The sequence below is a fragment of the Vanessa atalanta genome, chromosome 15 (assembly GCF_905147765.1).
Source record: "Vanessa atalanta chromosome 15, ilVanAtal1.2, whole genome shotgun sequence".
In the NCBI taxonomy this organism is placed as follows: Eukaryota; Metazoa; Arthropoda; class Insecta; order Lepidoptera; family Nymphalidae; genus Vanessa; species Vanessa atalanta.
In genome coordinates this window covers 7,927,516-7,940,049 of record NC_061885.1, presented here as the reverse complement: position 1 = coordinate 7,940,049, position 12,534 = coordinate 7,927,516, and the positions used below count along the sequence as shown (strand labels likewise).

At 30.8% G+C, this 12,534-nt stretch overlaps 1 protein-coding gene across 1 annotated transcript in view; it reads right to left on the bottom strand.

The window, feature by feature from the left end:
* Positions 1 to 12,534, bottom strand: part of LOC125069309 (ATP-binding cassette sub-family G member 1) — a 58,543-nt gene that overhangs the window by 10,457 nt on the left and 35,552 nt on the right. Inside the window, exons 3-5 of the mRNA XM_047678755.1 lie at positions 4,577 to 4,697; positions 4,050 to 4,307; positions 2,687 to 2,873 (exon numbers count right to left, since the gene is read on the bottom strand). Coding sequence (XP_047534711.1) covers positions 2,687 to 2,873; positions 4,050 to 4,307; positions 4,577 to 4,697 — 566 coding nt within the window. The remainder of the gene's footprint in view (positions 1 to 2,686; positions 2,874 to 4,049; positions 4,308 to 4,576; positions 4,698 to 12,534) is intronic.

Here is a 12,534-nt window from a genome sequence, read left to right as displayed (position 1 = left end):
AAATTGCATTGACGTGATATCATTGGTCGAATTCTGGAATATAATCTATGGTATTCCTTCAATGCGGAATATACACTTTTGCATTTCGGCCAATTTGTTATCGGAAGTTTGGAAGTTAAAATTTATGTATTTACGTGAAATAGTATTGTATCTTATGTATTAATAGCGTAAGCCGATTTTTTGTCCCAGTGATTATGGAACGATAGCTGAATAAAAAAAAACGACTACGGTTTCATTTTGAAGAGCTACAGCCGTAGATGTGCACAAAATTGCAATTTACAAAATTGTTAAGATTTAACAAAGATTTAATTTCAGAGAGATGAAAAAAGTTACTGGCCGGTTAGAGAGCGGCTGTATAAAAACTGAACTAATATAAATGTATACTATTTAACATTAAAAAATTCAATTAAATAATGTTTTATAATTTTGTCACCCAATGTAGATGAGTGACTTACAGTTTACAACGAAATGAAATCAAAACAAAACAAAACCTGTCATAGGTTTCGAAATTCCTAAAAAATCTTTTGAATAAACGCGGAGTTTCGCGGTCGACCCACTAGTTATTAATAAATAGTCAAGAACTGTTTAGTGTGCATAACCATTAGAAAATCGCGTAGAATATGTAAATCTAAGGAATACGCTGCACATGTTTATACTCTATGTAGGTATAACAAATGCGAATTGACATTGATGTGCGTTGGAGAGAACGATAATAAAATCATAACAATGTATGACACATGTGTCAAAAACATACAGATGTTTTACTTGTGTGACAAAGACGTGTAGGTTGTGTGATGTGCTTTATCTAAACATGGAATAGTCTGTGACAATACTGAACCCATTTATGAACTGTTTTAAAATAATTATTCGTGCGTGATATCGATAGAGTACCACCTAGTTGGTTGTTTATCTGTAAAGGCTATCCGTTGAACAAATTAACTTCATAAAAAAAAAAAAAAAAATTCTTAAAAGGCAAAATACATATAAAAGTATTTTGTAATTTTCCATAGGGTTAGATTTTATGGACTAGATTGGACTGCTGTGATGGTTCAATATATATAAATAAATATAAAATTTAACAATTTTTTTCTATAAATATCCATCGAAAAGTCTAGTTTAAGCCAGATCGCATCGTTAGAAAAACGATTAATTAGTTATTTTTTACCTAATTAGAAGCAAAGAATTTTATTTTTAATTAAATACTTTAGGTTTAAGTTTAAAGTATGTTATTCTATAATAGTGAGGTATTTTATAGAAGCCGTGAGCGCACAATTACACTAATGATTTTCACCTGTAGTCAGTATCGAAACACACGTCATTAATACAAAAACAAGATATTAATGTTAGTAAAATACTGTTGCAATTATATTGCAACACTTTGCTCATAAGCAATACATTATTCACTATTACTACTTCAAGATTGTGAAAGTTACAAAAAACATTAATGTATAATAACAAAAAAGTCAGGGAGCCGTTTTTCTTAAAAAAAATTGTCATCTCTTAATTTTGTCTGAATACATAGGAAATTAAAATTTAAATATTAGAAAGTCATGGCTCGCTCTTTTTTAAGGTTTTTATAATAAGGACTTCCAGCTTAGTATCTATTTAGGTGATTTTTACCTTTTAATTCTAAAGCTTATCAAATTTTCATACAACATTTAAAAGAAATCAAAATAAATCCCCTTATATTGGTATATTAGGCCGAAACAAGCAAAGATAATTTTTTTTGTTAATTCCTTCGAGAACATTCAACAGTAATTCGAGACAGCAAAACAATTCATGGTCGCTGATTATAATTAAATGGAGAAAATCAATATTGAATAATACTGGGTCAAAGACAACACCATCAGACGACTGTTCACCGTAAACAATGCTAATAAAACCTACTTCAATAGCGGTCAAATATAAAATTATTGTCTTTGTAAATAGATTTATGCAAACTGGCGGAGTTTTTTTGTACTCGTGATTACTTGATCATTTACTGTGATGATGAGACGTAAGATTAAATAATATGATGTTTTCCCGACCGGTTCTTCTACGGTAACCATTCTCGAGTGAGACTAGGCAACTGCACTGGTCATATTCTGGTACGTGTACTGGTCATACATTGGTTTTTGTAGAGGATAATACAGCTAGTACCAGACAATCGCTTAGCATATATAAATCAAATGTGTGTTTATCATTTTATCTTCGATCGGAATAGTATATAGGTTAAAATATGTTAGGAAGCAACCAATTAGAACGCAGCTGTTTTTACGGCTTCCCCCTATTCAATTAAAAAGTTCCATACAATATAGTTTATTGCTCCTTAGATTTCAATCCACGTGCGCCTTATACAAACGTAATGAATACCAAAAGATCACAATTATTATTGTTTTGCATTTTATACTTATTTAAGGGTATATGAATTTAATAATTAAAATATATTTTTTAAGTTTATGAAAACTTAAAAAATATATTTTAGCGGTGTTAGAGGTAGCGGGTTGGAATCCCGGCAAACATGACTTAATTTTTAGATGCTTTATGTTTATAATAATACAATAGTCAGTAGTACCAGAAATAATCGTAAGGAAAGTTGCATGTGTAAGAACTGCCACATGTATTTCCGAAAATCTATTCCAACACGCAGTGAACCAGCGTGTTGGACGAGGCATCAAACTATCTCTTTAAGTTATTGCTTTTTTACCTGATCAAATATTTCGAATAGAGATGCAGCAGGCTGATGAATGGTGCACACGACGGTTCTTCCTTGCCGCGCCAACTGCTTCAACAACTTCACACACTGAACTGTTGTGACTGTGTCCAAGCCACTCGTAGGCTCGTCAAGGAAAAACACTGGTGGATTATTCACCAGCTCCAGTGCTATCGATAATCTGAAAATAATACCAATATTAAATTATTAAAGCTACCTTTTTATATTATAATTTAAACGCAGGCGGATTTTGGTGATATATTTATTATTTCTTTTGAAGCAAGAAGCCGTTTTGGTAATTGGACACGTGTAGATATAGCTTAAAAACTATATCTCCTCACTTTGTCAAATGAAGCATGAAGATGTTTTTTTTTTGTGTCTGATATTACATGCTCACTCTTCAAGCTCATTTCCATGTTTAGGTATTCATTTTTTTACTATGGAATAATGGCGAGAGTGCCAAACAATCTCCTAACTACTCGCATGCAAGAGGAATATTGAGGATTAAAAGATTAGGGATTCCGTGCCCGGCTACTGATAACAGCACGTCACTCGTGTCGTCATTAGTATTTTATATTTATTAAATATTATATTATAAGATTTTTATCATTGCATTTAAATTCCAAAAATTTAGAGTCAAATATATAGAATTATTTTTTAAAGTTGGCTGTTATTTCTCTTTCGATGCTGAAACGGTTATTTCTATTTGATTTTTTTTTGATTAAACAGAAAATATGACATAAAATAACAATTGTGTATGTAAATGCAATATCCATTATCGTTTATATTGCAAACAATTTTTACTCGTCCTCCATTCATCATTATCAAAATTAAAATGTATTTTATTCAAGAAGATTCTTTCTCTAACATTACGAAATTTTATACACATTTTTTTAAGATATTACTAATATTTATATTTTGAAGTTAAACTAAAAAAATAATAATAATCAACTTGTTATAGGATCATGTATAACCAAAGTATCAGTTCAACATCGAACTTATATCGAATCTGCGATAAAAAAAATGGTTTTATAATTTTTTATTTATATGAAGTATCGATTATGCCATATGCCTATAAGTAATATAGGGTATTTTATTTATTTCCATTTATTACTTTTATTTTATAAAAATAATATATGAATGTTAGGTTTTGAAAGTTAAATACAATTCGTAAGCGTACTTTCGTTTTATGTAACTAACATGTTTGAATAATTTTATTAACTTGTTATTGAATCTAAAATATTCTTTGGTAGCTTTCATTTAAAATTCTATGAATAATATACGAAATAATCCTTAATTTTGCAATCCAACGTTTATTTTTCCTTTTGTCTTTAAACAAACTGATTAGTTTAAATACCTTTTCTTTTGTCCTCCAGATAACTGGTCTGTCCTCGTATGCTGATGTTCTAATAGACCAAGTTGTTGTAAGATATCTTCTGATGGTCTCTTCACGCCCTTTGGAAGTTTGAACTTGGCTGCAACGTCCATAGCTTCGCGAACCGTGAGGAGAGGTTGATGCAGATCCTCTTGTGTTATGTAGCATGATGATCTTTTGAAGAGCTGCTCGTCACGAGGTTGTCCATTCACTAGTAATTCGCCACTTACACCTGCGGACCTGAGACAGTAATTTTTATAAATTAGTCTATTTTAACAAGGTAAAGGAGATTTTAATACTTTCGTCAGAAATATTTAACAACTTTGTATCTTTAAAAAATTTGAACTCGTGATATAATATTCTTAAGATATAGCATCAAAATTTTCAGCTTTAGCTGCTCGTGTGTGGCTAATTATATAACGGTCCATGTACCTTGGATTATATAACCAGTTTTAACCAGTTACTCTGTTAGTCTAAACGGTTAATGTATAGTAACTAAGGATACTTACTTGTAACCTGAAATGACATTCAATAGAGAGCTCTTGCCGGCACCAGACGGACCCATAATAGCAATGAGTTGACCGGACATAAACCGGCCACTAACGCCTTTGACGACTTGCTTCCCCACTCCTAAAAAAAGAAGAATATATGCAAATGTACTCATTCATTAACATTAGGATAAGAATAATCATTGACATTATTCATATAAAATATAACACCGACTTATAAAACAAAAAATTAAAAATTTAATTGCACGTTTTATGAAATACTAGCGTTTTCGGCTTAGTCTGCATTTTATGAGGAGGCATCGGGTGTTAGGTATCCTGTATTATTATTTTTAAGTCTTAGTATTTATGGCGACCATAAATGGCGGTTTATAAAATTAATAATTATACAAATATTTATTAATTTTAACTTAAAAGCAATATTCCGAGCTAAAAGTATAATAATTGTCTGCAATGAATAAAAACTACAATAAATTTTTAATTTTTATATAACCCAGTCAATATTTTCAAAAACAAATTTACCGAGAAAGCTTATATTTCGTTAAGTTATAGGCTTAGAAAAGTTTAATTTGAAATTGTCGACCTCGATTTCCTATGTTCGTTCATTCCTACGTTCGCCACCAACTTGGAATAAGGGCTGAATAATTTTTTCTCAACCAATTTTTGTATATATCGACTAGACTAATATGTGCTTTTCCAAATTTACATTATTATTTGGTGTATATGTAAAGGAATTTTAAATGCAATTATTTATAATTTGTGATGTGAAAACGAAATGAAATGAAATTTTTGGGTTCCATTGGGGCTTATCTCGATAATTTATAATACCTAATTTCCTTTTAAGACCACTGGCCAATATTGGAATATTTAAGTACTATCTGTTACTTTACTTTTATGGCATTTGGATGAAATTTAATATCAATTATCTTTACTGATCATATAAATACGAAAATAATACTGTCTGTCTATCTGGTGCTCTTTCACGGCCAAACCGCTAAAACAAATTTGATGAAATTTGAAAGCAAGCTGAACTCCAAGGAAAGCCGTATGCTACTTTTTATACCTTACACCAGACAAGAAACTCCTGATATGCGAGCAAAGCTGAGAGCGAATAGAATAGTTAAATATAAACCTTTGTATATTTGCAACCAACGATGATAAAAACTTCAATCTATTAAAACAAACAGAAATATAATTATAACATTTCATAAGGATTTTTATATCAGAATAATGATGTCATTTTTTAGTCACTGTAGTTGGTTGTACATTTAGATAATAATAGAACGTGCTGTAGAAATATATTGTGGCAGCTGAAATAGGTTTCTACGTATATCCTTATCAAACGGCCAATGTCTGTTGAACATTAAAACAACGCATAATCAGTGCTTATAATGTGATTCAGTACTTTGGCCCAACGTTGGCCGAACACATTGGGTAAAGTCATATTTATTATCATCAATGTACCATTTATCTTCATGTTCAGTTTCAAAACACAGTTGTTTTGAATTAACGATAGTATAATAAGTATAATTCAAACATTAATTTGACTCACGATGATTTCCCTTTGATCATGGAAAAACAAGAACGATGCTAAGCTAAGATTGTTTTTTTAAGCCCGACCTTGTTTCCTTTTAAAGTATATTCTAGATAATTATACATACATATTTATTCATACTAAGGTTTCCTGCATCTGCTCATTAATACTAGCACTATGACGATAACACTTTATTTGGCTATTGGAATCCTATGCGACGTAGGTAATATAACAAATACATTATAAATGCATTTGGATTGGCTATACAACATACAAGTGCAATACACACACAGACTTGTGGCACACAAAGGCTTGTGTGAGTTAAATAACGGGTCTTCTCATCTAAGAGATTCGATATGGCCTCACGGACAAAACCAGGTTGCCTTAATAGTACCCGTTACGGATTCAAGTTTGCAAGCAACATTTGTATTTGAATTTTTTTCTATGTTACTGAAGTATTAGCATACATTCAGTCCGACCTTAAACACAACGCCCGGGTGCAAATGTTTTTTTGTATCATCCCACCGTTCCTCGAAAAGGATTTCAATATATATTCTGATAGTTCTAGACTTGACGATTATCGACACGACCCTTGGTTCTTGCATCACCTGCTCTCAATTTAGACGGACCTGTAAGTATCATATTAACAATATCCGGCGGACATTGTCCTGTCCGTGTAAAAATATGTATATCATATACGTATTAATGGTAAATATAGAAAAGGATGTTCTGTAAGACGATAATATTAACAAATGCTAAGATTATTAATACAGGTATTGAACAAAAGTACCTTGTCCTTACCATACAAGAAACAGCTGCATGGGTTAATGATCTAAGTGCATCGGTCGATGACCTAAAATATCTATACACTAGACTGTTCTAGTACGATCGACCAAGCTGTACTACAAATAGAACAAGCAAAGAGAAACTGGATTAGTGACGCATGTTTTGTTTTTCAGAAATTTTATTGTTTTATCGGATTGGATTATAGTGTATATCTAATTCTAAATTCAAAAAATATACACACAATCACAATTGATGTTTAAGTAACTAATCAGATAATATATACTAATATTATAAACGTGAAGGTGGACTTTGCCTGTCTGTTATGCTTTTACGGTTTAAACACTGAACCATCGTATTTGTATGAAATAATGGAAATAACCTATTATTTCAATGCCTGTCTAGCGTCGTACATTACATTTTAGAACATATACGAATAATAGACAACAGTGTTATGCCTCAGGGGTAGTAAAATGTAAAAAAAGCAATATGTCAGTAAGAATAAAACGCGCTGTGTACGCGCTTTTATTCTAATAAGCTTGTAGTGCGGCGCCATGTATACAAAGCCTAATAGTTGTATAATATAGACAAATGCCTACATTCTTCTCTCTCTTTTCAGCATTAAAAAGAAAAGGCAGAGGCTTAGGCCCAGGTAGAAAAAACTACAACGTTGCTAAAAACAACGAAAACGTTCATCGTAAGTTACGGGATGAAATTTCAAAAAATCTTTACCATCTGTTTTTCTGATTTCTATATTTCAAACATCAGAAATGACGAACTCCCATTCAAAATTTCACCCCCCATTTGATTCCCTTAGTAAATGAACTTAACCTACGCGCCAAAGGAATTATACAAAATTAAATTCAGTTTAAAATTTTACAAATAAATAAACATTGGGTAATCCAAATGAACTCATGATCTACAATTTAGCTTCGACGACATTAAACAGACGGCAATAACAGTTCCATTTCACCAATTTGATAAAGCAGAATTTTTTTTATAGAATAGTGACATTCTATCAAAATATATTAAAACGTTCAGAAACGATCGTGGAATGACAGAACTGACAAAACAGAATGACTGTAATAATTATTATTAAATCAAAAGCTACAAGCGTATCGTCATTATATCGACAACTACAGATTCTGTAATATGATTAATGACCTCGCTCTGTTGAAAGGGAAAACTTATGAACAAATCTAATAAATTGATAAAAAATCTCTTACAAAATAATAATCATGATTGTTATGTAGTATAATTAATATTGTAATCAAAATAAAAATACAATTAGCTATACTCTGTTCCAATCATAACAGGAAAAAAGACAAATAAACAACGTTTGACAGCAAATTGACGCGACATCTTTGATTCAGAGCTTGATTACTATGACACTCATGGATTTGCGAAAAAATGGCGTTTTGAATATCGAAGAAACTATTATCGGAATATTGGAAGTAAAATTAAAGTGGAAATAAGTAGTTAATTGTAATAATGTTGTATTTTAAATAAATATATATTAATAATAAACTCTTAGTGGTGCACAATATACCTGAATTATTATCATATCGCATGAAATACAGAAATCTAAGGTTTGTTTATCTTTTCCTACTTCCTTTGGAATAGCTATTATAATATTTAAGATGCAAAATGATAGTCTACCTTTATGAGATTTCTTATATCTAATATCTTAAAGTTAAACTAATTTTAAACACTTCCAGTTATACTCGCTCTGTGTTGTCTTTGTTTTATACAAGTTATTTGTTTTCGTTATATACTCTGATTCAAGTGAGTAATTTAAACATACCTACTCACCTAAGTAAATTTAATTCGTGTAAGTATTTTCGATAGCAAAGATGTCAAACCTCAAAACAAAACATAATATCGATTATACAAATACCAATTTAGATAGGTACTTATTCGATATATAGTTAATGTCTTAATATGTATATGTAAGCTTACTATATATAAGAATTCAATAATATGCAATGAATGTGATGCTATCATTACTTATATACAAATGAATAAAAGCTTCTAATTATGTTATAAGTATAATAATCATTCATTCTAAATCTATATAGAATAGCCTGTAAATATCCCACTGCCGGGTTAAGCCCCCTCTCTCTATGATGAAGGTATTTTATCCTACCTACTATTACTCCAAATGCCAGTGGATGTCAGAATTTCATTTAAATTAGAAACATGCAGGTTACATCAATTTTTTTGTGTAAAATGAATGAATTATAATTACAAATTAAGCACATGGAAATTCAGTGGTGCTAGACACGGTTCGAACCCGCAATCAGCGTTTGACATGTACGCGTAATACCCAATGGGCCACCTGGACTTTTAAAGCTCGACTTTTAATGAATCTTGTTAAATAATCCCAAATATGCTTAGAAGATCCTTACTAGAATAATATTAGTATTTTAGAATGTTTTATTCATTTGTTTGATATTGTTAATTTTATTACTGAATTATACGAAGTTAAGATAACTATAATCTATTCCGATCGAAGAAGGAATAAAGACAAATAAACCTCAACTATATTCTGTTAATAATAGGCTATTTGACAATGCAAAAAATAAAGTGTCAATTATTGTAATCAGTATATATTATGAGTTTAAAGATGGTTATTTATTAACAAAAGTTGAAAATAATAACTATTTTTTTCAAAAATCCATAAATAATATGTGGATTATATGTACCACAGATTATAATACAGGCAAGTGACGTCACCGACCCCATGGCAGCACCATATTGTCAAGTAGCGTTTTCGCGCGCTATTTAAATATTGAATTTTTAATTTGATATTTTTCAGCAAATATATACTAGAATTTAAAAAACTTTTACTGGGTTCCTTAACCTCTACTAAATAATATAAAATGGATTTTAAAAACCAGTCGAATAGCCTATTCTCGATCGATATATATTTATTTATAATAGGTACAACACTATTTCACTTAACTACTTATAACCACTTTACGACCGATATTACTTTTTTCCAACAGTTTCGTCAACTTTCAAAACGCCATCTCAACGAAAATCCATAATGAATATCATAGATTACGCAAGCTCTCGACCAATCATATCGCCACAGTTCGTTGTCAAATTTTGTTTTATTTTTGGCTTTTGTCGTCTTATAGTCGGAATGGACTAGTAAAGTAACTCTTGATTTATTATAATTAGGTTCTTAAAATAATATTGCTTAATATTGCTGTTACTGTGTGATCATATTGCTCATTCTGTGGTTTTAAAACGATAAGGCTGTGCGGTAACCACTCTATTGTTTCGTGACACTGAGGTTTAAAATACATTTAAAATGTGATTTCATTTTATTAGCCAACCGCTTTTAAGTACACCTAATAATAAATATTGATATTTAAACATCCATTCGAACTTATATAGCAATACTTAAATAGAATAGCACATTCGTAAAGTCGTTTTTGTTTTGTTTGAATCAATATAAATAACTTTGTTATTTGTTTAAGCTGGCTAATTAAAGTATTATTTATGAAATATTATTATTATCGGTTCTAGTTTGTTTGGCTTTTTAGTAATTTGGCTTAAATCAGCAGACATTGTGAATATCAGTTATTTGATGCGTTCGTGGGTTTTTTTTTAAATATACATTCGAGAATTACGTAAGTTAGAAGAACCTGAGTATTACTGTATGCAACGTGTAATGACACAATTTTCCGACATCATAAAAACAACTGACTTAACAACAACCTAAAAACAACAGCCTAAAAACAACTGACTTAACAACAACCTAAAAACAACAGCCTAAAAATAACTGACTTAACAACAACCCAAAATCAACAGCCTAAAAAAAACTGACTTAACAACATCCTAATCCTCAAAATCATTATGTGGTGGTAGGGCTTAGTGCAATCCCGTCTGGGTAGGTACCACCCACTCATCAGATATTCAACCGTCAAGCAGCAGTACTCAGTATTGTTGGGTTCCGGTTTGAAGAGTGAGTGAGCCAATGTAACTACAGGGACAAAGGACATAATATCTTAGTTCCCAAGATTGGTGGCGCATTGGCGATACAAGGAATGGTTAATATTTCTTACAGCGTCATCATCTATCGGTAGTGAACACTTTTCTGATGGCTCATTTGCTCGACCATCGATCTGTATCATTAAAATGTTATGTTATTAAATTACAAGAAATTTATCATTAGCCAGTGAGGTAGTACATTAACGTTATGCTCAAAATCGAAAATTAGATTGTTACAGTACACGCAAATGCTCCCATGGATGATCACCTTAAAATAATTTAACATGAATTTTAGTTTTTTTAAGTTTGAGAAAACAGAATTGACACTAATTACATTTCACAGGCCAATAGTTCATTACAGTACAGTTTTATTCGTGAAATTTTGACAACCGACCCACGGTGATACGCCATTTTGAGAACAATAAATCTTCTAATTATTTCAGTCAATGTCGCAAATTACATTATATCATTCCACTCGTGTTCTTACTGAATAGCTGTACAGAGAACTCTAAATTCACCGCAGAACACGTTCTTGAAATGTCTGAGAAAAGCGACATTAACCATATAAATACATATTGCATGAAGCTTCAAAACAGCGTTTAATTGCAATTTTTTTTAATTTCACTAGTTAATTGCTATGTTAATTCTTACATAATAGCCTTTCATTATTTATTTATCTAGATAGACTATCAAAGTTGTGAAATGATGGTGACCAACGGTTGACCACTGAGTACAAACACGCTAGTAAAGTAATACTAGTGGGTCTCCTGCGGAACTTCGTGCAGGTTTTGTTTTGATTTCATTTAAAAATTATGAAACCTTTTTTGAGTGAAATTTTAATATCAAATTGTACATTAGTTCAGTTAGAATTGGAGTCTGTCGAAAATAATATGCTTTAATTTTGATTAAGTTTTTAATTTTTTTTTCTCTCTAACCAGCCAGTAACTTTTTTCCGCTCTCTAAAATTGATTCTATGTTAAATCGTAACAATTTAGTAAATTGCAATCAAGAATCCTCTTTAATTTTCTGTATATTTACGGCTGGAGCTCTTCAAAATGAATTCGGCTTACGCTATTAATATATAAGATGACATTTGGTGATTGTCAAGCGTAGCTATCACGCACACCAAGATAATAAAGTTGGCTCGTTGGTTTTAGTTCTTTTCTAGTGCGATATTCTGTCTAGATAAATAAATAATCTAAGATAATATATATATAAAGCCTTCCTGTTTTACAGCTAGATGCTAGTATAAACTTAAATACCTCCATAGAATCACATTCAAAATGAAACTGTACGTGTGAAATAAATCAAAAAATATTATCTCAAATATTTTAATTACTCAGTATCATACTGAATATTGCGTATTATCTTCTACTTCTCAGTCATAAAATGTGCCAGCGTTACGTTACATTACGAGTAATCCAAGGAGGTACCCATGATTTTTATTTATACAAATTTGACCTTCGGGTTACCTTCTGGTAATTAAAAAATTAAGTCACGTAGACACGTTTCATAATAGAAACGGAATATATTTGGTTATCTTCGAGATAACGATTATATCATCGTACTATACATAAAACGTAAAATTACTTATTAAATATACCTACCTAATGCGAATTTATTAAAAACTCGTTTATCATTA